At 26.9% G+C, this 26,552-nt stretch overlaps 3 protein-coding genes and 2 non-coding genes across 5 annotated transcripts; 1 reads left to right on the top strand and 4 right to left on the bottom strand.

Moving 5' to 3' along the window:
- Positions 1 to 6,233: 6,233 nt before the first annotated feature.
- Positions 6,234 to 6,305, bottom strand: Trnaw-cca (transfer RNA tryptophan (anticodon CCA)). Its single transcript has one exon. It is a non-coding gene; the product is annotated as a tRNA-Trp (tRNA).
- Positions 6,306 to 6,630: 325 nt separating this feature from the next.
- LOC129905568 (zinc carboxypeptidase-like) lies at positions 6,631 to 11,139 on the top strand. The gene is made up of 5 exons (XM_055981066.1): positions 6,631 to 6,786; positions 6,863 to 6,999; positions 10,045 to 10,426; positions 10,494 to 10,878; positions 10,941 to 11,139. The coding sequence occupies exons 1-5, from the start codon at positions 6,634 to 6,636 to the stop codon at positions 11,132 to 11,134; spliced, it is 1,251 nt and encodes a 416-aa protein (XP_055837041.1). The 5' UTR covers positions 6,631 to 6,633; the 3' UTR covers positions 11,135 to 11,139.
- Positions 11,140 to 14,204: 3,065 nt separating this feature from the next.
- LOC129907284 (lipase member I-like) lies at positions 14,205 to 15,516 on the bottom strand. Its single transcript, XM_055983399.1, has 6 exons — positions 15,379 to 15,516; positions 15,068 to 15,314; positions 14,848 to 15,005; positions 14,581 to 14,795; positions 14,366 to 14,510; positions 14,205 to 14,307 (listed from the first exon to the last, which is right to left on the bottom strand). The coding sequence occupies exons 1-6, from the start codon at positions 15,492 to 15,494 to the stop codon at positions 14,235 to 14,237; spliced, it is 954 nt and encodes a 317-aa protein (XP_055839374.1). The 5' UTR covers positions 15,495 to 15,516; the 3' UTR covers positions 14,205 to 14,234.
- A 487-nt stretch (positions 15,517 to 16,003) lies between these two features.
- On the bottom strand, positions 16,004 to 16,075 carry Trnaw-cca (transfer RNA tryptophan (anticodon CCA)). Its single transcript has one exon. It is a non-coding gene; the product is annotated as a tRNA-Trp (tRNA).
- A 3,709-nt stretch (positions 16,076 to 19,784) lies between these two features.
- On the bottom strand, positions 19,785 to 26,178 carry LOC129907550 (uncharacterized; the record flags this gene model as incomplete). The annotated part of the gene is given in 5 exon segments (XM_055983827.1): positions 19,785 to 19,997; positions 19,999 to 20,358; positions 20,562 to 20,852; positions 21,514 to 25,056; positions 25,927 to 26,178. Coding segments are annotated over 5 exon segments (4,659 nt in total), but the record flags the coding sequence as incomplete, so codon positions are not given.
- Positions 26,179 to 26,552: the final 374 nt, after the last annotated feature.

Below are 26,552 nucleotides of genomic sequence, written 5' to 3'. Positions count from 1 at the left end.
TCCGTGTTGATTTGGGACAGTAACTGATTTAACATAGAAAGACAAAGATTTACAAATAATAGCCTCAAAGAGTTTCGGAATAACCGACAACTTTGCTATAGGTCTATAGTTTTGGACCTCGTTGAATGTAATATACAGGGTGTCCCAAAAGTAATGGATCAAACGAAATATGCTGATAGGCCAACTTTAGGACTCTCAGAATTTGGTAACTTGTTCATCCCAAATCCTTACGGTTTTCGATTTAATGCAGTTTTTGTGAAATTTCGAAAAATCCTGACTTTGCAACAGTATTTTGCTTCCTCCACTCATAATTGATTTTTGTTTTTTACAATTCTTTCACTAAAACATTGCCTAATAATGAGAAATAATTAATTTATCAAAATATTTTTTATTTCATACGCCATTTTGCTGCAAATTAATTAACAGTTCCATGTTCTATAAAAACTCAATTTCTTTCTTTTATTTCAGAGCAACACCCTGAAAAAAGTTTGTATGGTGTGGCACTGGTTTATTATTTTGAAAATTTGTCGTGTTTTTGCAGTTTTCAAAAATGTATAAATGTTTCCAAAGTTGAAGTTAGAATTGAAGATATTACAATTTAAAAGCAACAAAACATTGCTTTTCAGAGAAAAATAACAAAGAAAAATAAACACGTTTTCTCGACTGTTGTTTGTTTATTTCTTTTTGAACAAAAGCCTCGATTTTTGTTTGTTATTTTGCTCTGAAAACCTCTGTTTTTTTGCATTCAAATTGTGATATCTTTCGTTCTAATTTCAACTGCAATAACACAGCCAGTTTTCAAAATAATAAACCAGTGCCACACCATACAAATTTTTTTCAGGGTGTTGCTCTGAAATAAAAGAAAGAAATTGAAAGAAAGAATTGAGTAAAAAATATTTTGATTAATTAATTACTTCTTATTATTAGGCAATGTTTTAGTGAAAAAAATGTAAAAAACAAAAATCAATTATGAGCGGAGGAAGCAAAATACTGTTGCAAAGTCGGGATTTTTCGAAATTTCACAAAAACTGCATTAAGGGGGGAAAACCCTCTGGAATTTTTTTATTTTTGCATTATTAATTTTTTGCCTAAAAAATCATTTATCAACCGAAGAAACTATTTTAGTGGTCTTAGCCGTAAATGAAGCCTCAAAAGTCCCCAGATAGTCCTGAAACCCATGGGTTCCGAGCCTACCACAGTACAAAAATGAAAACTGTAAACGACTTTTCTCGAAACACGTTTTTTTCCGCGCCGTGCAACGTAACTCAAAAACTAATGAAGCTATCGACATGAAATAAAGTGCAAATTACTCGTTAACTCATTGGTCACTGCATGAACCTAAAAGTTTAATATAATTTTCATAATAAATATTTTTTTAACAATTTGTTTATAAAAAAAGATTGTGTTTTTTTCGTTTTTTTGGTCTCTAATTTTTATTTTACACTTTTTTTTGCTAAACTTAGGTTCATGCAATGCGTATAAATATATTTTAATGGAAAAAAAATTTTCTTTTGATTATAAATAATTAACTGGACCTTGGCATTGCACGGCGCAAATAAGAGGTATCAACTTTAAACGGCTGTAGAGCCGCCATTTTGTTTTTTTTATTACTTTAAAAAAATTGTGTTAATACTTCATGATGTCAATAATATCATGTATTTTTCCAAACTTTAATTAATGCTTTCAGTTTTCCAAAAAAAATTCTTGAAAAACCCGTCGTCCAGAGGGATTTCCCCCCTTAAATTGAAAACCGTTAGGATGGATGAACAAGTTACCAAATTCTGAGAGCCCTAAAGTTGGCCTATCAGCATATTTCGTTTGATCCATTACTTATGGGACACCCTGTATATTACATTCAAAATTTTACAAGTGTCCAAATACCTATTGTTTATGCAACAAGCAAAGATCTTAAATCAATTGTTTTTTGAAACACTCTATCTAATGTTCCTTAACAGAACAAAATCCGAAGCACTTCACTGAATTGATCATACAGCATTTTTAAAAAAGTTATTTTCAGAATAAACTTTTAAATATTTTCTTTTTCAAATTTGAATTTCATCCTAAAATCATGCAATATTTAATTTTAAAATTTTGAATTCAATAGAAGAAAACACTTTAAAATATATTTCAATTTTGTGTGTGAAAAGTTGTTTGGATTCTAAACAACCTTCATCATAATTGGTACATGCTTACGTCATTGATTTTAATTTTTCGTTTTGCTAAGTTTGCGGAAAAACAAGTCTAAGTAATAGTTTGTATACAATTAAATAATCTTGCTTGCTAGATGCTTTCCAAGAATGTTGTTTTCTTTGATCATTTATTATTATTTTTTTTTTTTTTTTTTTGTTTCATTAAAATATAAGCGATCAAATGTTTTTTTTAGCAGGTAATAATTGTTCTAAGACATGATGAATTTTAATGAGTTCTTACGATTAAAACGTATAAAACGGGTTTAATTGATAATTTACTGTACCTAGATGTTTGCAGTTTTTAAGAACGAATTGTTGTCGAGTATGAATTTTTGATTCTCAGATTTATAAAAAAAAAAGAATAAAATTAAATAAATGCTATTAAATAAAATACAAATTATACATATATGTGTTATCTGCACGTTATTTGCATGAAAGAAATAATCAATTAACGAAATCTGAAAGTTATGAACCAAAAAAAAAAAATCAAATAGTATTTTGTGAATGTTTATTTTTAAATTAGATTTCAGTTATCATCACTTGATATAGGCACATACTCATACATAGTTTAAATGGATTTCTCAACAAATTCTATACAAGATTATTTTTCAAATCATCTACTTTTTCTTAGTCAACCATTTGTGTTTTAAAAATTCATTATGCTTAATAAAAGCAAAATAATACAAAATGGACACTCTGGTGTATACGCAACATTTTTTTTTTTCTTTTTTTCTAAAATACAACAAATCAGGATCAGGGAATTTTGATATACATAATTGCATTTTTACTACTGCATAATATTTCAAAATTATGTTAAAGATTAAATTATTGGAGTGTTTGTTTCAAATCAGGAACATAACATACACTATAGTGATTTCTTAATAAAAAAAAAAAAACCATATGAATAGAGTGTTATGTAAAACTAATGTTTCAAGCATGTAAAATAAATACAATGGTAACTCGATTTTGTTCCGTTTGTTTTCGTTCTAGTTCTAAATCACCCTTAAAATGAAATAACTTCTCATGTAAAAAAAAAAACCAACAGTTTTGATTCTTTATTTGTATGGCAAATGAAACAAAAGATAAGAAAAAAATTAAAAAAAGAAAATATTTTGGAAAAAAATTAAATTTGAAATTTGATTTGACCTAATTTGACAAACTATTTCATTTGGGCTCTATAGTGAAAACATGCTATTAAGCTTATCAAACGTTACTTTTTTACTTTTTCCAATAGCAAATCACTATTTACAAACGGCAACTCTTTATGCAAGTTGCAAGAAAAGATTCTTTATTATATACCCTTATGGCTAGAAATTAAATTCATAGAGTATTTAAGTAATCTAAAACGTATTTTTAAACATAATCTTGGAAACTACAGAAAAATTTCACATGAAAAACAAAATGAATCTAATAGTGACGATGACTATTTCCCCTCATGATTGCTAAAATAAATTAACATATAAGCAAGCTTCGTTATAGACCAGGGTCGATAATTTTTGAAACCAAAAAAAATCATAGTAGAATGAAACCCATTGAAAAAGGAGGTGAATATGATGAAAATTAAAGGAAAAATAAATTACGGGCGAGCCGAGTTCGGGAAGTGGGTGGGTTGAGTTTTTAATGGTAAAAAATGGATTTCCGGCAAAACTACAAATCCTATAGAAAAAAGTTGTATAGCAAAGTTGTAGGTAATAAAAAGATCTACAACTTTTTTATCAACAATTTTTTCACATAACCCCAAAATTTATGTGAAAAATTAAAAAAACCGAGTTTTTGGTTTTTTATTTTTATCTTTTTCAAAAACAAAAATTTTTCTACGAAATTTGGTGAAATCTTACCTTATTTTGTCCCAAATACACTATAACTTATTTGATTTAAAATATTAATTTGTTCACCTTATTTTGACTCAATACCAAAAAAACACCCTAATTTTCAATCGAAAATTCACGTGTCAAAATATCAGCTTTTTTCAAAAAGTCGGTGGGCATTTCGTTCGTTAAAATGTCTATTTTCTTATGGTGTACAAAAAAATTTACATAAGTATACTATAGAACATGTTCTAGTAAAATTGAAAAAATGAAAAAAGCTTGAATTCGAAAAAATTTTTATGTCATTGTTTACAATTTTGGTAAATCTTAAAACGTAAGATTTATCAGTGTTACATGTAACACTGATAAATCTTAAGTTTTTTTGAGTAATTAAAGTGTAAATTTGAATAAATAGACCAAAATTGTAAACAATGATACAAATTACACAATATTCGATTTTAAAATTATTTAAGTGAAAATGTATCTATACGTATTCTTTACTTTTGCAACCGCAAATCGCAAGTAACATGAGTAACTAAATTAATATAATGTGAGTTGATTAAATATTTTCAAATTTTTCCTCGAAATATTGAACGAATGTTTGGTTTTGTCACTAATTTTAAAAGCTTGTAATGTTTAGAATCTTCCTTAAAAATAAATTAAAATACTCAATTTTACAGAAAAACTTCATACTTTCGAACTCTTAAGACCCGTCTCTTATACATATGTATGTATGTATATTTAGTTACCAAAGGATTTATATTTTTTCTTAGTAAATGGTTAAAATTTAAGTAAAAAAAATTGTTTTACTTTATTATAAAAGTAATAGGAATATAGTGGCGTAGCTAACGCTGTATCAGCTGTATCCATGCAACAGGGCCCTAGGGATATAGGGGCCTCAAAGATACAGAGCACAAGCCGCGTGTAAAAACATTCAATAAAATCTATAAACTTAAAATATAATTTTATTATTAAAATTGTTATGTTGTGTTTCCTTCAATTCAACGTCCAACCAACTAATACCACTACAACTTTAAATGTAATCACTTTTTCCAATTCGAAAAGACACCCAAATCAGGACAAAAGTGGGTCTCACAAGTTTGTCTGTCTGTCTGTCTGTCTGTCTGTCTGTCTGTCTGTCTATCTGTCCGTATAAGAAACTAAAGCCTAACCAAATTTCATGAAAAATGAAAAAAATACAATTTGTTGTTTTTTTGATTTTTATCAAAAATGCCATGATTTCAACAAAACGTGGTTTAAAACTACTTTGTTCTGGTTTTTACCTATTTTAAATGTTGTTTTATAAAAATATTGACTTTTGGATTTTTGATGAATTCAATTTTTCAAAATAGATATTTTTCCAAAAAAAAAAAAATTTTTTGTTTTTGAAAAGTTGGGAATTCCGTTATTTAGATTAAACCATTTTTTAAGACTTTGTGCAAAAATTAGCCTTTTATTTCAGAAAATATTGAGAAAAATTAAAAAAAAAAAACGATTTGTAAGATAGATTTTTCCGTAAATGACAGTAATATTGGTGAGAAAAATGTTTCCATAGGAACCAAATTATACTTTTTTAATGGCTTTTGACCTTTTTAATTTAAATCTAGCATTAGAATGGCTCTAACGTGCCAAGTTTTTGTGATATCGAATTTTCCATAAATGCTGCTAATAATATTTTTTTTTTTTTCAAAATGTTTGGCACTGGTCTACAAGCCACTAATTTAATTTCAACGAAGTTTTTATTTCAAAAGCCTATATAGCTCTAATGAAAAAGGACATTATATTTTTTTAGATGTTAATTAAAAATAACTAAAAAATTCCAACCTTCAACATTATACTTAATTTTTTTTATAAAGATAGGAGGAGACCCCAAAAAAAAATTTTGGATACAGGGCCCAAACAGGGCTAGCTCCGCCACTGTAAGAATGCTACATTCTTGGACAGTATTTTCCTATCAATTTATATTAGAATTGACAAAAACCATCTATTTATGCCCTAATATTATGTATTTAAGTTTTAAAGAAGCGACCAAATTCCACATTAAAAACAAAAAAAAACATTAATTTATTAACAAGAGTTCGCTATAACTTAAATATTTAATAAACAAAAATATATTTATCTTGACATTATTTATTACTACTGTACATTTTTTGTGCACTTAAATTGAATGAATAAAAATTAAAAAACTTTAAAAATATAGTAAGATACAAGAAAAAAATTAAAAAAAAAACTCTCTTGACCCCGACGTGATTTGAACACGCAACCTTCTGATCTGGAGTCAGACGCGCTACCGTTGCGCCACGGAGTCATATATTCATTTGAATTCTATTTTGATATATGAAGCATTATTCGCTTTTGGAATACAAACAAAATTATTTCTTATTTTTATATCGTAAGTATCTTAGCTCTAATCGAAATTGCTAATACAAAGCAAAACAAAATCTAATTTGTTATACTTATCAATACAAAATTAGCGCTAAGATTTATAGTAGAAATAACTCATCGTTAGATAGATTTTATTATCTCAAGATAACATTTCAATCGCTTATCGAATTAGTAAAAAAAAAAATCGTAAAGGTAGCAAACCCAATAAAAAGGCATTTTCCACTTGAAATTCCAACAGTTAATTTTTAACTATGAAGCTATTCATTTTAATTAGTGCCCTTGCGGTTTTCGGTGTAAGTTGGGCCGAACAACTTCGATATGACAATCATACAGTTTACAAAGTGTTAATTGAAAATGAAAATCAACTGACAATAGTCAAACATTTGAGTACACTTCCTAATGGGGTAAGCAGTTAGCCAGATAAAGAGTGTTATAAACCTTAACGACTTTTAATTTGAATTTTATTTAAATTATAATTAGTACAATCTATGGAAACCATTTCACGGAGTTGGAAGTGATGCACATATTATGGTTAGTCCTAAAATGAAAAGTGCTTTTGATAGTTTGATGAAACTAAATGATTTTGGAACTGAAGTCTTAATTGAAAATGTCCAAAGGTGAGTTGAAGTAAAAGAAGTGAAAAAAAACACTATTAATTGGAATAGTAAATCAGTTTCCATTTATTTACAATTAAACAAACGATAACAATAACAAACATTAATAAATGTGTCAGTCTGGTTTATAATCACAAATTTGTATTAAGTAGGTAGCAATGGATTGAGATAAGAAAAAGTTGCTGGTAATATTGGCTTTTAGGTCATAAATTAGTTTCGATAAAATACTATTGGGTTTCAACCAGTTTGTACTAACTAAGCGGTTTGTTGAACTCGTAAGTATGATATCGTATGTGTAGATGGTTGCCTAAACTGCCTGTACAATTCATTACAGCTTTTTAATTTCGAACTTTGTCGTAACGACTCTAAATACCGATTTCTAAATAGGTACAGTGAAATTTTCAAAGAAAATACTTTATTACTTAAACAAAATTAAATCTGTTTTTTTTTTTCTTAAACCTCCAACAAGATTCAAGAATTCAAGGGTTAGATTTTAAACAAAGGCTACCTTTAAATATTTTTTTTTTTTTTTGACGTGATAACGTCTTATAAATCGATGAACACAAAAAAGTGATGGCAGCCACAAAAAAGTGACACCATTTTCTCCCGTTCCACTTGAAATTTTTGGCAGTGCGGCAAAAATTTGAATTAAAAATAAACTATTAAAGATACAAATATTGTTTATAACTTATTTGAAAGATAATAACCTAACATTGAATACAAATGAAGGATTTTTAAAAATTCCGTCATTTAATAGGGTAAATAAGGGTAAAACAAAATTGCTATTTTCTAAACGCAAGAGTAAAGAGTTGAATTTTTTTTAAATCGATAGATAAATTCATTGCAAAACTGACAATGGTATTGAAAAAATTCTAAAAAATTTCAAAACCAAGTAATAAATGATTTTCTAAAACTAAAACATGAAGTAGACCTTTGACAAAGTAGTGAATATAGGTAGGGACATTTTTTTTTGACAGTTTAAAAAAAGTCATTCGAAAGATATTAAAAAAAAAAGTTAGGGGTCTATTACGGATTTTTTTTAAATCTCTGCGTTTCGAAATATAAATTTTTGAAAAACACCTAGGGGTATTTTTGGGTGAGTTTTTATTTTTTTAAATTTTTCGTATAGCGTTTATTGGTATTATAAAATGATTTCTGTCCGAGTAATGGGAAAAACAAGTTTTTTTGTTTCAAGTTTTTGACCGTTTTTTTATTTTTATCTTTTTTCCTTCAACAAACAAATTTATTCCTTCACAAATCGGGACAGCAAAAAAATACATAAAATCGAAAATTAATAAAAATTTACAAAATTTAAAATAATAGAACATGCATTTTGATTTATTTTTTTTTTTACATTTAATGCAAAAGTATGAACCAATTATTGGTAAAAATTCCATTTTTTGAAAACTAAACTTAAAGGGAAATAAAAAAGTTGTTTTTTGAAAGAGGAAGCAGGAAGTTTTAAAAATTGTATGCGAATTGACAGTTTTTTTTTTTATTTTTAATGTGGACTTTTAAAATAATTGAGAAAGAATAATTTGAAGCTAAAAGTTTTTATGTTTCAAATTTTAATACACAACAAAAGTAAAAAATAGTGGATCAATCATTTTACACTACACACGTGTAATAAAAAAAGGGAAAGCAATACAAAGCTTGCTGCGAATGTAAAAAAAATTTTTTTTATTTACTGAGCATTCTAATACACGGTGTAACACTCAAAATATACGCGGGCGGAGACCTATCAGGTTTTGTAGAGCTAGTCGCACTGAATACGAAACGGTATTTAAAAATCCCCTAACACACCCCCAAAATCTGGAGTTACGGGCAAAAAACGGTTTTTTATACCTTCACCCATTGAAAAAATTCTAGCTTCGACAATTTTTTACCCATTTTCGATTTTTTTACAGTTTCTGATAGAAGATAAATATACCTTTTTAACAATGTATAAAACATGTAACTCGGTTGAACCACTTAGAATTTATAAGATGTCAAAGATCAAAAATTCAATTTTTTTTTGTCATTTGCCCAACTTCGGCATCAATTTAAAGTATATGTTTTCAAGACAACATGCTATTTTAAAAATATATTATAAAACTATATCTATTTCCCAATTGATCGAGGTATTTTTTATGAAAATCACTTCAAAATTGGCTTAGAAAAAAAAAATTTTCGATTTCAACCCAGTTACAGAAATTCGAACTTTTAGGCATAGAACAAAAATGTTGTTTCGGCACGTAGTAGGATAAGTTGGGCTCCAGGATTTGATGAAGGGCTTTTGTAGAGGAGCTCAATACAAACATTTTTTTTCTTTGTTAGGGGGGTCTATCTCCCCCCGTTTAGGTGGGAGGGGCATTTTTCTAAAAAAAAATTATCAAAATAAAAACAAAATTATTAAAAAACAACGGCAACACTTACAGTAATAAATGATACCATTTCCAAAAGACAAAATTGTGCATTTGATTCTTATTTTTAAATCAATATAATATTACCAATAGTTTTTGAAATAATCGATTTCAAAGTTAAAAATAGGGGAAAAAAAATTTTTTAAAACTCATTTTATACTATTTTTGTCCATGAATTGAATTTTAGTAAATAAATTACTTAGACAGAAAACTGCCTCAATTAATTCCTTATCGAACCGTGAAAACTATATGTTTCTATGTCTTCTAGTTTTTGGGAAAATTGAAAAATTATTTTATAAGATTTTTCTTTTTTCAAAATATTTTTTGTTTTCATTTGTTTTTATTTTTCAATTTTCTCAAAAACTAGAAGACATATATTTATCTTCTATCAGAAACTGTAAAAAAATCGAAAATGGGTAAAAAATTGTCGAAGCTAGAATTTTTTCAATGGGTGAAGGTCCAAAAAACCGTTTTTTGCCCGTAACTCCAGATTTTGGGGGTGTTAGGGGATTTTCAAATACCGTTTCGTATTCACTGCAACTAGCTCTACAAAACCTGATAGGTCTCCGCCCGCGTATATTTTAAAACCTCATTTTTGTAACACCGTGTAATTCCACATTTTTATCCATTTAATTTATACTTTCAGTCTCATTGATGAAGAATCAAGTTCTTACAAACGTGATGCTACTTTTGGGTGGACCTCTTATCATAGTCTTGATACAATCTACGATTGGATTGATGATATTATCGCAGAATACTCAAATATCGTAACACCTTTTGTCATTGGCAAATCATATGAAGGCCGTGAAATTCGTGGTATTAAAATTTCTTCAAAAGATGGAAATCCCGGCATTTTCATCGAAACCAATGTTCATGCTCGCGAATGGATAACTTCAGCTACAGTTACTTACTTTATAAACCAATTGCTAACCTCAGATCGTGCTGAATTGAAAAATATGCGTGAAAATATTGACTGGTATATTATTCCTGTTTATAATGTTGATGGATTTGTTTATAGTCATGAAAAGGTATAAATAGGCTCGTCTTGACAAAATATAAGTGTTTTTCTATTTTTCGTTCGTTCCTTTTTTATAGGACCGCATGTGGCGTAAATCACGTCAACCAGTATCCGGCTCAAATTGCATGGGTGCCGATATCAATCGTAATTTTGATTCCCATTGGATGGAAAATGGTGGAGCCTTATCCGATCCCTGTGCTGAAACCTTTGGAGGACCTAAGCCTTTCTCTGAACCCGAAGCACAAGCTTTAGCTGATTTCGTTACAAATATTCAAGACAAAATCAATATTTATCTGTCATTCCATTCGTATGGTCAATATTTATTGTGTCCTTATGGACATTCAGCCACAGAACTCCCAACCAATTATGCCGATCTTTTGGAAATAGGAAAAGCTGCTGCCGATGCTATTAGTAGACCTTATGGAACTAAATTTACTTATGGATCTACTGGAAGTGTTTTATGTAAGAAAATTTATATTTTATTTCTTTGATAAAAAAAAAAACAATAATGGAATATTTTGCAGATGTTGCATCAGGAACCTCAGTTGATTGGATGTTTAACGAACGAAACATTAAAGTTGGTTGGACTTTTGAATTCCGAGATAAGGGTCGTTATGGTTTCGTTCTCCCAGCAACACATATCAAACCGAATGCTGAAGAGGCTGTTGAAGGCGTTATTGCTCTTGTTGAAAAATCTAGTGCTCTTGGCTACTTGTAAAAAGCTGTTACCTTTAGTTAAATAAAATAAAGTTGAAAATTCTTAAATTTATGTAATATACTTGAAGTGATTCCATAGTCATTTCGAATGCAAAAAAAATAATTGCATACCTGTTTTGAAAATAATAGAAGAACATGTAGGTAACAATCTGACCAAAACAACTGGTAGGTACCTACCTGAAATCTGAATATATAAGCAAGGATCATTAGAATAACCTTTCTGGATCACCTCAGATGTAAAAGCGCAATGAATGAAAACATTTTAAAGCTCAAGTTGAGCTAGAGCCTAAACTACATACTGAGTGATTCTCTTAAAACTTGGTATTTAACAGTCTTGGGCGATTCTCTAGAGGGAAATTGAAATTCTTTTTAGGACCTTACGGTACCTGTCATACAACGCAAATAGAAAAGATAATTTTTTTCGAAAATGAATATAACGATTTTGATAAAAAATTTAGTGTATAGTATTACAATACAATATAAGAAGAGCCAACTTTTGAAATAAAAAAATATTTTTTGTACCGTTATTAACGGTAGGGGGAAGTGGTCACCCTTCGTACAGTTTTTACTTATTTTTTTTTAGTTATTTATTTACTCACTCCAGCTTCGAGAAAATGGACTTTATTTGTAATATGTATATTATTACACTTTACAAAAAAATTTGACACTTCTAAGTCAAAGGCTTAAATAGTTATAGCCATTTTACTGGAATTAGATTTTTGTACGAATCCTCCCCACCCGTGGGGTACCTTCGTACAGCACATGGGGTACATTCGTACAGGATATTTAAAACGTTAATTTGACTAACTTTTGATTTGTCAAATGCCAAATATGAGTTTTAAAACATTTAATTACTTATTAATTTATTAATTAATTGAACTTGACTCAGAAAAAAAACAAAAACAAATAAAAAACTTAATTTTTTGCGATTCGACGATTCTAAAACAAATTTATATAAAAAAACCAACCTTAATTTACTATAGAATGCGACAAACTTATTATAGGTTTAAATTTCATTTCAATAAAACTGTAACTCCGTGTTTTGATTGTTATCTGCTCAAGAAAATTTATTGGGGGGCATACGTATGCGTACGAATGTGCCCCATGTTTGACTGTACGAATGCTCCCCAAGCTGTACATAATGCAGAAAAATCGATTTTTGAAAAAATGTACTGAGGTTTTGCATTATTTATAATTAAAACACGAATTTAACACTTTAATAAACAATTCTTCATTAATGTTTAGCCAAAAACATACTTAACTTAAACACAACATGACATCAAATGTACATAAAAAAATTACTCAGAGCACTAAAAAACACTAAAAGTCTCGTGGCGACCGAATCCGTTGCACTTAGGATTCAAAATTTATCTAGCAGCTCGGCGCCTACTATGTCTATGCACACTAGTAAGCACGTGTTTGAATACCGTTTAGTTTTTGTTTTATGCTCACTGTACGAAGGGTGACCGTGTACGAAGGGTGACCACTTCCCCCTACCTGCCCTAGAAGGTTTTTTTTTGTTTTTTTTTTTAAATATCTCGTACAAGACTTACCCGATTTCAACGAAAATTTGTATACAAAAGCATTTAAGTAAAGGTAGTATTCAAATTTTAGAAAATTCTCAAAAAACACATTTTTAGATTTTTAAAAAATATTCCAATTTTTTTTTTGAAAAATCAATTTTTTGAAAACGGATTTGTGAAATAATTTGAAATTTCGTTTTTTTTTAAGGAAATTAATTATTATTTTTTCAAAATGGCACACCAACTTTTTTTTTAATGTTAGAAAATTTGAATACATAAAAAAATATTTTTTTTTCAAAAACGGCTCTATCGATTTTCGAAAAAAATTTCTAAAAATTCCTTTCTATACAAGAAATAAAATGGCATACTTGTTTCTTTATTGTAAAAGATCAATTAAAACAGTGTTTAATCAATCATAAAAACAGATTTTATTTTTTTTTTTTAATTTCTTGAAAATATCAAATTTTATATTTTTCCTAATTTTCTTTTAACATTAGAATTACTTTAAGAGCATAAGATCAAGTACGTGCGACCGCAATCGTGCATTTTATTTTTAAGTACTTTTATATTCTTAACTAAAAATCCAACTTGGTTTCTTATAGATTATCTGAATTGTTCTTGTGTTTTAATTTTTGTTAGGTTTTTTTAAATAATTTTTTGTAAATATAAAAAAAAAAAATTAATTCGGTATTCATTCTGTTTTATAATAATATTTATCAACAACAAAATTAAAACAAAAATACAAACTAATTTTTTTTTTTCCAAAAATACATTTTTTTTAAATTTTATTTGGATTCTTTATAAAACATATTTTTCTAGAATGTTGTGGTTTTTTTAGAAAATTGAATTTTTCTACGGGTTAACGTTGGGGTACCTCGGATTATTGCACCCCGTTTTTGCTTGCGATAAATATAGGTACTGTAGCTTATAGGCAAGGTTTAGGTTTCTTCTTCTATAGGCAAGAAGAAGAAAAGGTTCTTACGAATTTTGAAGTACTACGTGGCTAAAATAAAATTAAAAAAAAAATTTTTTTAAATTTTAACCGTTATTAGCGGTATCTTGTTTTCTGATTCAGGTTTTTTTTTGTACCAAAACCTTTTATCCCTAATTTTGAAAATGGGAAATTAAAAAAAATATCGTTATTGGATAAAAAAAGAACTAAAAGTTTTTTTTTGAAAAATCAATATTTTCAAAATTGAGCATGAATTTTCTTGAAGCTTTGTATTAATGCGTGGATCAATACTTTCCTTAGAACACTAGCTGCACTAAATTTTGTTTTGGAAAATCCTTGAAAATTTTTATACCTACAGAAAATCAATTTTTTAAAAACTTCCAAAAGTTTTTTCCATGGGCCCCTGAATTTGGGGACTATGTAGAGACTTTTGAGGCTTCATAAAAGGCTACTGATGATAAATGATAATAAATTCAATGAGGCATTTTCCCTCTTAAACATCTATATTTTTAAAAGTTGAAGCTTTAACGACACAATTATAATTTTTTTTTAAGTTTATTGTACTGTACTGTCTAATACTTAAAAATAAAATATACCGTAAAATTTCCCTCCAAAGGCGGCTTCTCTCATAATAATCCATACTTTCCCCTTGCAAATAAGGGTTCGTTATTAGTTCTAAGCCATTTATTACCTCTAGCACTATAAAATTTACAAAATTAATTAAAATTTCATCGATATAATTCAAAAAGATTCTCACCTTATTGGACAATTGATTCCCATTTCAGTTGGTATTGTATTGTAAGCATTTGAAAAAGGCAAAGCTAAGAATCTCGGATTAGTACCATATACATTGGCAACACTTTCTGCCCAAAATCTCCATGATCGTTGATGACTGCAAAGATCTAAAAAAAAAAAAAAAATAAACATTTAAAACTTTTTTTGGGGAGGTTTAATTTTAAAAAAAAACTTAACCTTCCATAGTAAATGGAATCACTATAAGTCTATTAGAACATCCCGGCTGTTTACGACCATAATTTGGCCAAAAATCTACATGACCTATAGGCTTTGGCTGACCATAAGTTCCAGATCCAGTGTGAATAGCTTGAACAAAGTCTGCATCATTTTTATTTACTTTTGGTAATATTCCTAAGAAAAAGAGTGGAAAAGCTGCATCTAAAAGTTCTAACCTAAAAAAAAATTTAAAAAATAATTTTATGTTCACTAAAAATGGAAATTTACCGATGAATTTTAATATTTCCATTTGACTTCCACATGATATGCCGGCTCGTCATTCCAGCCAACTGAGCTCCCAAAGAATGTGCAACTACCCTAAGGTCCTTACGGTGAATTCCAGCTCTATATAAGTCTAAAATCGAATCAGCAAGTACAGGAGCCAACTTTTAAAAAAATTAAAAAAACGTCAGATTCACAGATTACAAAAAATCCTCTATTTTCTTACCAATTCGATGTTTTTGAATGAAGCTTCCACGTAACGTTCTGCAGCAGCCTTACCCCAATCGACTACGATAAGATTGATATCATTTCGCTTCAAATAAGCATCAACAATAGTTTGAATATCAGGCATGGTTTGTGATTCATGCCAACCATGTAAATACAAATGGGTTTCACCATACTTGAAATGAGGATTGTACAAAATTTCTGCTGCATTTGAGAGTTTATAACGCTGAAAATCTGTGAATTTTGGTCTGAAAAGGATTTAAAATTTGAATATATAAACATTTGGAACGGAACTTGTTGGTTATAACCTACCCATAGTAAAATATAAGTGTTGTTTCGTAAGCTTCAACTCTTGCTGCAACTTCTTGAGAAACTAACAACAAATTAAAATTAAGCAACAAACAATATTTTAAAATCTTAGAGAACATAATGTGTTCTATCTTTAAAAAAAAAAACCCAACCCAATAGTATCACGAATAGATTCACTCTAAATGAGCTAAAGAATGAACTTGTTTTAATAGATTAAAGACCTATTTCCAAAGTAGGCATTAGCTTGATAAAGGTTAAAGGTGAGCAAAAATCTATAAGGTAATTTATTTTAATTAAATTCTAATTTGCTTTTGTTTTTTTTTCAATATTTTTTGCAAATGGTTATATGTATATCGTTGCCGTTCAATGAAAACTCCCTAAGTCCATTTTGACGACGATTTAATAGTTATAATTAGATATTTTATATGCAAATAGATATAGGTAGATCAGAAAACAAAACTTCCGCTATGGAATAAAAAAAAATTCACTTGATTAAAATTGTTCTTATAACGCACTACAGTGCTGTCTCCGTCAAAGCCGTTTTCTATAGCTTTTTAAACCCAACACCACAGCCATCCCTTCAATATAAAAATGAAAATAAAAAAAATGTAGAAAGTCTACCAACGAATGACCCCGACGTGATTTGAACACGCAACCTTCTGATCTGGAGTCAGACGCGCTACCGTTGCGCCACGGAGTCTTATGATTAGGGTGTGCTTAAATTTTGTTAGGCAGTACCCAATAATAAAGAATACAAATTCAGAAAGAATTTTCAATCATAATATTTATGTATAGATTATATCAAGTGAAAGTGACCAATTTAACAAAGAAATTGTTATTGAAAACATTAAAAATAATTAATTACTTGAAGTATTTAGGTATTAATGTGTTTTTTTTCTGCTATTGTTGAGAGTGTTAATTTAAATTGCTTTGTCTGTGTCGCTTGTTTGCACAAGTTGCACAGAATTATTGTACTTAGAAGAAATTAAGATTTCTAAATTCCTAGGTTGTTCTAACCGGGAGCGTATCGGAATCCCGCTTTTTAAAATCCCGTTTTTCGAAAATCGCATTTTAAAATCCCGTCAAATCCCGAAAATCCCGATTTTTTTACAAAATACATGCTTAATTCACAAATAAAAAAATCATGAGAAATAGACAAAAAATTAGTAAAACTGATTTTTTGCGTTGTAAAGCCCACACAATATGTACCTTCAACACATTATGAAAACGGTATTTCTTTTATTAAAACATAAAATGATTAAAGCCTTAAATTGAGTTCACAAATAAAAGAAATTTAATTTATTTAAATATCAAAATTGTTGAAATGCATTTAAATATAAGTTGAAATATATTTAAATGAAATTTCTTTTGATTATGTAGTGTGTACTTAATTTAAGGTGTTGTGATCATTTTATGTTATTATTAATCTATGGCATTATCACGATTTGATTGTTCTTCTGAAACTTTAAAGTAAATATTAGTTTGTTAATTGATTTCTTTTTAGTATCACATTCCTTACTTTTTCTTATTCTTTTTTTATATAAATATATTATATTTTTTGTTAAAGGTTTTAATTAAATGCATTTAGAACAATATCTCTCATTTAATTTGTTTTAGTATCCCGATTTTGCAAGCAAAACTAGTTGTGTTATTTAAAAAAAATCGCGCGATTTTTTAAAATAAAACAACTAGTTTTGCTTGCAAAATCGGGATAATAAAAAACGGGATTTTAAAAAGCGGGATTTTAAAAAACAAATATAAAAAACGGGATATCGAACCCAACCAATTTTAACCTTCTACTTTAAAATTTGTTTTGTTTTTGTTTTATGAATAAAATCAAAAACTGATAAGGTTAAGCGCACTGAGTTGTAGAAAAACCTAGGCTTAAATAAACAGTGAATAAGGAAGTGTTATGCACAATTTATACAATTCTGTGTTACTTGTGTGTCAACTTGCCTGAATTAGCCCCTCTCTATATTGTTGACGAATACGTCGATTTATTTCCAACTTCGTATATAGAGAGTATTTAAATATTTAAGAATTATTTTTAGGATAGATAACAACGGTCCATGACAACGGTCCAATTTTGGAACAGTTTAATTGACTAAAATGACTTTTAGTGAAAAAAAAACATTTTATTTTTTGATAGGCAATTAGGTAGGTACTGATACTGACTCTTCGAAAAGTACCTATGTACCTTATTAAAGTAAGTATATTCCAGTAAATATTGTTATCATTTGGTTTTTGGAATTTATGAAAAGTTGTTCAGTTTTTTTTATACAAAAGGTGTTTTGAACAACTAAATTTTTGTTTTTTTTTTCCTGAAAAAATGTTTCTTATAATAGACGAGCATTTGATTCATAAAATTTTTAGTATGTACCTACATACATATTTGTTTGGCAAAAAATTACTTACAATTTTAGTTTTGAACGGCTCTAATAATTTAGATATTTTTTTTAATTTCAAAAAAAAAAAAAAATCAAATGGGGTACTCTTTTGGTTACGAATCCGGACTCCATTTCACTCTAGACAAGAAAATCAAAGGCTATAATTTTTTTTTCCAGGAATTTCTTTGCGAATCTCTACCTTCAACCCCGGCCCCCCCTCTCAATTTTCAAATCGATTTATTAAAAATTTAAAGGTGACAGTGAAAAAATTGTCAGAGTAAAAAATTCTTACCTCAACATTTTGAAGAATTGAAGTCTCAGGTTTGTAGTTACTAATTGAGAAAATAGAGGGCATCGAAGCTCCCGGAAATTGATTTTAATGTTACTTAAAACTAAAATAAAGCCTAAATAATATAAAATAAAAACTTTATTTCTTTATCCTTTTTAACCATTGAGAAAATAATTTAATTATTAAGCACCTCATAGAAAAATCGTTCATCAATAATGCGTTTAGAATAATAAGAATAATAATTAAATAATAATAATAATAAAAATGGCTCATTTATTTGAGAAGCTCTTTTTCAGAAAATAGAGGAACTTTTGATAAAATGTTTCACAGATTAATAGCTCTATGTCTCCTGATTAATTTTCCATTCATTTAATTTTTAAGACAGTAAAACATCCAACTTACCCAAAAAGGTGATCAAAATTATTTGTTCGTATTTTCAAATGAAAAACGTTCTTCAAATGTGTAATTAATAAATAGAAAAATTATTAACCATATTTTACAATTTTTGTAATTTGTATTAACCAATAAGATATTTCAATTTAAAAAAAGTTACACATACACCACAGTGACCCGCAGTTAACACCGCAAACAAAATAAACAAATTTATAGCTGACTAAACAATTACGCCAGTTGTTGCCCATTGAAATTTCGAGGCCATAAAATATCGCAAGCGAAAATGGGTAAAGTATTTTTTACCCACTAAACCTATGCAAAAAAAAAAAAAAAACAAATCATAAAACAAAATGGCGGAAGTTGGCCGAACTTTTTATTTTCTTAGCTGATAGGAGAGAATACTGCAATTGTGTAGTACTAAGTTTTTATTCTTCTTCTTCCTTTTTTCTCGGCGCTGTTATGATCTCGATGTCGAGGGGATCATAACCTTCCCACGTTACTGCTTCACACTAGTGATCCGCCTGTGGGGTTCGCCGGGTTGACCTCAGAAATCGGCGGCAAGCCTCCCGGTTTTGTATTGTTCCGTTTCTGAGGCCAACTGAATGCTGGTGTTTTTGCATTTGCTTGTACCAGGAGTTTTTAGGCCTACCTTTCTTTTTATTTCGTACTAAGTTTTTATTATTATTATTATTATTATTATTATTATTATTATTATTATTATTATTATTATTATTATTATTATTATTATTATTATTATTATTATTATTATTATTATTATTATTATTATTATTATTATTATTATTATTATTATTATTATTATTATTATTATTATTATTATTATTATTATTATTATTATTATTATTATTATTATTATTATTATTATTATTATTATTATTATTATTATTATTATTATTATTATTATTATTATTATTATTATTATTATTATTATTATTATTATTATTATTATTATTATTATTATTATTATTATTATTATTATTATTATTATTATTATTATTATTATTATTATTATTATTATTATTATTATTATTATTATTATTATTATTATTATTATTATTATTATTATTATTATTATTATTATTATTATTATTATTATTATTATTATTATTATTATTATTATTATTATTATTATTATTATTATTATTATTATTATTATTATTATTATTATTATTATTATTATTATTATTATTATTATTATTATTATTATTATTATTATTATTATTATTATTATTATTATTATTATTATTATTATTATTATTATTATTATTATTATTATTATTATTATTATTATTATTATTATTATTATTATTATTATTATTATTATTATTATTATTATTATTATTATTATTATTATTATTATTATTATTATTATTATTATTATTATTATTATTATTATTATTATTATTATTATTATTATTATTATTATTATTATTATTATTATTATTATTATTATTATTATTATTATTATTATTATTATTATTATTATTATTATTATTATTATTATTATTATTATTATTATTATTATTATTATTATTTATTATTATTATTATTATTATTATTATTATTATTATTATTATTATTATTATTATTATTATTATTATTATTATTATTATTATTATTATTATTATTATTATTATTATTATTATTATTATTATTATTATTATTATTATTATTATTATTATTATTATTATTATTATTATTATTATTATTATTATTATTATTATTATTATTATTATTATTATTATTATTATTATTATTATTATTATTATTATTTTTATTTTTATTATTATTATTATTATTATTATTATTATTATTATTATTATTATTATTATTATTATTATTATTATTATTATTATTATTATTATTATTATTATTATTATTATTATTATTATTATTATTATTATTATTATTATTATTATTATTATTATTATTATTATTATTATTATTATTATTATTATTATATTATTATTATTATTATTATTATTATTATTATTATTATTATTATTATTATTATTATTATTATTATTATTATTATTATTATTATTATTATTATTATTATTATTATTATTATTATTATTATTATTATTATTATTATTATTATTATTATTATTATTATTATTATTATTATTATTATTATTATTATTATTATTATTATTATTATTATTATTATTATTATTATATTAATTATTATTATTATTATTATTATTATTATTATTATTATTATTATTATTATTATTATTATTATTATTATTATTATTATTATTATTATTATTATTATTATTATTATTATTATTATTATTATTATTATTATTATTATTATTATTATTATTATTATTATTATTATTATTATTATTATTATTATTATTATTATTATTATTATTATTATTATTATTATTATTATTATTATTATTATTATTATTATTATTATTATTATTATTATTATTATTATTATTATTATTATTATTATTATTATATTATTATTATTATTATTATTATTATTATTATTATTATTATTATTATTATTATTATTATTATTATTATTATTATTATTATTATTATTATTATTATTATTATTATTATTATTATTATTATTATTATTATTATTATTATTATTATTATTATTATTATTATTATTATTATTATTATTATTATTATTATTATTATTATTATTATTATTATTATTATTATTATTATTATTATTATTATTATTATTATTATTATTATTATTATTATTATTATTATTATTATTATTATTATTATTATTATTATTATTTTTATTATTATTATTATTATTATTATTATTATTATTATTATTATTATTATGGAGTTTCTCTACATCTCGGCATCAGCCGGAGATTTACATATCCCGGGTATTAAATACCAAAGGATTATGCTCTGATGGGGCGTAGTCCAAGTTCTATACCCTTTATTGTGTATTGCTGTTTTTGTGTGTTTGTTGTATAAATTGTGTTAAGAGTTCAGAAATTTACGGACGATGCTGCAAGTATCCAACAAGACTGCTTTTTGTATTGGTGCTAGCAGGTGACTAACTTTGTGCTTCTCCAGATTTGAGCATAGATGTTTAGGTACCAGTCCAGTAGCAGATATGACAATCGGAGAAATGCTTACTGCAGAATCATTATATAATGCTTTTAGTTCAACTGCTAGAGCTGCGTATTTCGAAATTTTTGTGGAGTAAGTTGACTGAAGGTTTCGATTCAGCGGAACTGCTATATCAAAAATCTCTATCTTTTTCTCCCTTTTATGAAATAATATAATGTCAGGTCTATTAGCGGGAATGTGTTGATCTGTAGATACACTTCTATCCCAATAAAGTTTTTTGGTTTGACTTTCAAGCACAGGAAGAGGTTCGTATTTGTAATATGGCAAATGCTCTGTGAGGAGGCCATTATTGAGTGCTAGTTGTTGGTGCACGAGTTTTGCGACATTATTATGCCTATGCGTATATTCGAATGAAACAAAAGCACTACATCCAGATATGATATGTTCAATGGTTTCTCCACTCTCTCCACATCGTCGGCATCTGTCGTCCACAGATTCTTTGAGAACAAATTTACGATAATTTCTTGTTCCTATTACTTTGTCTTGAATGGCTATTACAAAACCTTCGGTTTCGGAGAAGAGTTTACCCTGTGTAAGCCATAGGTTTGAACACTGCTGATCAATGTGATCCATATGCAGTTCGTGGGGATGGACTCCATGAATGGGTTTTGATTTCCATTGGGTGATTTGTTCATCGATACTCTTAACATTTTGTGGACATTGTAGAGTATCCGAACTGAGGTTCAGTGGGGTAAATCCTTCATCAGTTAGTGCCACTGCCTTTAACAAAAGAGAGTGACTACATTGGAAATATTGACGGAGGTTCATAACTTGGTTATAATGCAACTGGCTAAGATCTGCAATGCCAAGTCCACCTAGTTTACGCGGTAGTGATGTTCGTTCTTTTGCGCTTTGTGGGTGGTGGCTTCTGTAGTTTGTCATCGTCGTGCGGATTAGCATTTCCAGTCTTGATATATCAGTGGGAGACCATTTAATAACTCCAAAGGAATATGTCAACAGAGGTATTGCCCAGGTATTGATGGCTTTGCATTTATTTCCCGCATTAAGGCTTGACTTCATGATAATTTTCAACCGTGTTCGAAATTGAGACGTCAATTTATCCTTGATGTTGGAATGGTTGATTCCTTTGAGTTGCAGAAATCCGAGGTATTTATAAGATTCACCATTTTGCAGATTTTCAATTATTTTGTCTTGGTCAATTTTGCATCCTTCGTTTTTGTCATCAATTTTTCCTTTAACCAGGTGAATCATTTTGCATTTTTCAAGGCCAAATTCCATTTCGATATCAGAACTAAAACTTTTGACTATTTCTATCATTTGATAGAGCTTTTCTCTTTTGTTGGCGTAGAGTTTAAGGTCATCAACATAAAGCAGGTGGTTAATGGTGTGGTCAAAGGTTTCTGTTCTGATGGTGAATCCAGATCTTACTTTGGCCAAAAGGTTACTGAGAGGATTGACTCCGATACAGAACCAAAGTGAGCTAAGTGAGTCACCTTGAAAAATCCCTCTTTTTATAAAGATAGGTTTGCTAAGAGAGTTTTCTTGACATAATTGTGTGTTCCATGTTGTCATCAGATTTGCTAGACACATGACTATAGTTGGATGTATTTTATATAGTTCTAGAACCTTAATAAGATAATTATGTGGCATGGAGTCAAATGCCTTCTGATAGTCGATAAAGGCCATGCTGAGATTTCTTTTCTTTCTCAGAGCTAGTCCTGTTATGACAGAGTCAGAAATAAGTTGATCCTTGCAGCCCATAGATTGCCTTCTACAGCCTTTTTGCTCATCAGAGATGATATTATTGATGGAGCAGTGGTGATAGATTCTGTTTGTTAGAATCCTAGTGAAAAGTTTATATGATGTTGATAAGCAGGTTATGGGACGGTACTTTGATGGGTCCTCACATGGAGAACCTTTAGGAAGAAGATAGGTTAGGCCAGATGTGAAAAACTGTGGAGGGGTTGATGATAGTAGTAAAATGTGGTTGAAGCATTTAGCTAGTTGATCATGGGTAACTGTGAGTTTTTTCAACCATATATTTTGTAGTTTATCAACACCTGGTGATTTCCAATTGCTGGTCATGGAAATAGCTTCCGATATCTCATCTTTGCTTATGAGTTGATGATGCATATGTGCTATGTGATTAGTACGACTTGCCGCATCAGCTATCCAAGGAGCATTTTCATTATACATTTTAGCATTACTCCATATATTCTTCCAAAATTCTTCTGTTTTATCCAATGGTGGAAATTTAGGATTAGTGCTTATTTCCGTTTGTGTAGAGGTTTGCCGATAGAAGGTTCGTTGGTTTTGTTGAAAGAGTGTATTTTCGGTTTTTCTCTTGTTACTTTCAGTATACCGTTTTAAGCGCTTAGTATATGCCAGAAGTTTTTGACATTTTCTGTCGAGTATTTCAGTAATTTGATTCATAGTAATTGATGAAAGATGTCGTGGGTTAATTATTTGTTTTATATGTCTAAGAAGCCTGCTTGATCCAGATCCACTTTTAAAGGATGTTAGTCTTCCAATATCTTGTCTTAGTTTCTCTATTTTTATTTCTAGTCTTTTTCTCCATTTTGGGATAAAAGAGCGACTATTACTATTGAAATTTTCTGGTAATGGAATGGGATTCTTTCCTAAGGCTCTAATAGCTGTAACTGCGGAGACATAGATTAAAGAATTAAGATTTAGGATCTCCATGTCTTCGTGTAGATAATTGGGAAGAATTTCCGAATTGATGGAGTTCAGGATTTCTTCAAGTTTTTTGGTTTCATAGATTCTTGGAATTTTCGGCCTTAAGGAAGGATCCATTCCTTCGAATTCAATCTGGGCTAGAATAAACGAATCTTTCAGGTGTTGTGTGCTGTTTGGTGTAGACAGTTGGATAATTTGTTCTGTGGCACCGATGTTACTGTATGGCGATTGGTGATCTACATCTGGATTAGTTTGTGATGGCTCTAATTCTGGTGACGTTTGGATTTGTTGGGTCTCCTGGCCTGGTTGTTGATTTGAGGTTGTAGGGTTCGTGATTGGGGCTGCAGGTGGTGGTTCAGCGAGCTGAGATGCTATTTCAGCTGCAATCCTCTGCCTTCGGTCTCGTTCAATATATTCGTTAGCAATAATAGCGTCTTTTCGTCTGGCTAGGTTGTTTTCGTTAATTCTGTTCCCGAAGCTTCCATAACGGTCTATAAACATGTTGTACATTGCCCTTCTGTATAAAGTTCTATATTGCTGGTCTTCGCAGTGGGTTACTGTGTAGTAGCAGCGTAGGACATATTCATTCATTTCATTAGTCCATTGGATACGCTGTCTACTTCGGCCTGCTCTGGTGGTCCCAAGAGTGTCTTGGGCAGCACTTGTCGCAGATTGTTGTTGTGTTAATTGTGGTGCCACTGGCGACTCATCTCTTTGCGTAGACGAGCCCGCGCCGGTAGCCGCAGCTTCTACCGACGTTTGAGCGAATATCCTCACTCGGTTTGTGTTTGTATTGGTTTCCATTTCATACATCTTCTCCATTTATTTTTAAATGGGTTTTCCATTTTATACCTCCTGGCAGGTATGGATGAAGCCGCTTCTAACATGAAGAACAGACGCTTACCTACATGCTGTCTGGTTGCCAGCTTAGGATGAAGGATTTTGATGTTGGGATAATTAGTTCGGACAATGTTTCTCCGCTTCGACCTGTTTGACATGGGTGTCCCTGAGTCAACATAGCTCTTAGTTTCTTAAAAACAAGTCCTTAAGCCCTTCCGGCACGTCAAGCCTTATCCCTGGAGGGTTATTATTATTATTATTATCATTATTATTATTATTATTATTATTATTATTATTATTATTATTATTATTATTATTATTATTATTATTATTATTATTATTATTATTATTATTATTATTATTATTATTATTATTATTATTATTATTATTATTATTATTATTATTATTATTATTATTATTATTATTATTATTATTATTATTATTATTATTATTATTATTATTATTATTATTATTATTATTATTATTATTATTATTATTATTATTATTATTATTATTATTATTATTATTATTATTATTATTATTATTATTATTATTATTATTATTATTATTATTATTATTATTATTATTATTATTATTATTATTATTATTATTATTATTATTATTATTATTATTATTATTATTATTATTATTATTATTATTATTATTATTATTATTATTATTATTATTATTATTATTATTATTATTATTATTATTATTATTATTATTATTATTATTATTATTATTATTATTATTATTATTATTATTATTATTATTATTATTATTATTATTATTATTATTATTATTATTATTATTATTATTATTATTATTATTATTATTATTATTATTATTATTATTATTATTATTATTATTATTATTATTATTATTATTATTATTATTATTATTATTATTATTATTATTATTATTATTATTATTATTATTATTATTATTATTATTATTATTATTATTATTATTATTATTATTATTATTATTATTATTATTATTATTATTATTATTATTATTATTATTATTATTATTATTATTATTATTATTATTATTATTATTATTATTATTATTATTATTATTATTATTATTAATTAATTTTTCTTTTAATTTAATTTTCTGTTAATTTTTCTTTTTCAGCTTTCGTGAAAAAAAAACACTTTGAACTCTCACCTTAAATGATCAAAATTAAAAAAGAAACTTGCTTAATTGAAAAAAAAATGCTTTGAATAAAGTTAATACCTCTTTATTTAAAAAATCGCAAAAAAAATCAATAGTTTCCAATAATTTCAATTGAAACTGTTAATATGATGTATATCATCATGGATCTGGTAGATATTTGAACGAGTTCTAAATTTGTATTTAAAAAAAAATTAAGGCCCCCTGTAAATTCTTACTCAACCGTAAACTGGGTTCCCGTTGATAAACTAAGTTTATTTGACCGGAGAGGATAATAAGAAACAAGGTTG

This window comes from Episyrphus balteatus, chromosome 1 (genome assembly GCF_945859705.1).
Source record: "Episyrphus balteatus chromosome 1, idEpiBalt1.1, whole genome shotgun sequence".
In the NCBI taxonomy this organism is placed as follows: Eukaryota; Metazoa; Arthropoda; class Insecta; order Diptera; family Syrphidae; genus Episyrphus; species Episyrphus balteatus.
The sequence above is the reverse complement of the archived record's forward strand: the minus strand, read 5'-3'. Positions and strand labels throughout refer to the sequence as shown.

Bases quoted from the DNA above. Each gene is read 5' to 3' on its own strand.
- LOC129905568 (XM_055981066.1), top strand. From the start codon at position 6,634: ATGAAGCTATTCATTTTAATTAGTGCCCTTGCGGTTTTCGGTGTAAGT. The intron at 6,787-6,862 runs GTAAGCAGTTAG...AATTATAATTAG, and splicing joins TGAGTACACTTCCTAATGGG to TACAATCTATGGAAACCATT. The intron at 10,427-10,493 runs GTATAAATAGGC...CCTTTTTTATAG, and splicing joins TTGTTTATAGTCATGAAAAG to GACCGCATGTGGCGTAAATC.
- LOC129907284 (XM_055983399.1), bottom strand. From the start codon at position 15,494: ATGTTCTCTAAGATTTTAAAATATTGTTTGTTGCTTAATTTTAATTTG. The intron at 15,006-15,067 runs GTAAGAAAATAG...TTTTTTTAAAAG, and splicing joins CATTCAAAAACATCGAATTG to TTGGCTCCTGTACTTGCTGA. The intron at 14,796-14,847 runs GTAAATTTCCAT...ATTTTTTTTTAG, and splicing joins GGAAATATTAAAATTCATCG to GTTAGAACTTTTAGATGCAG.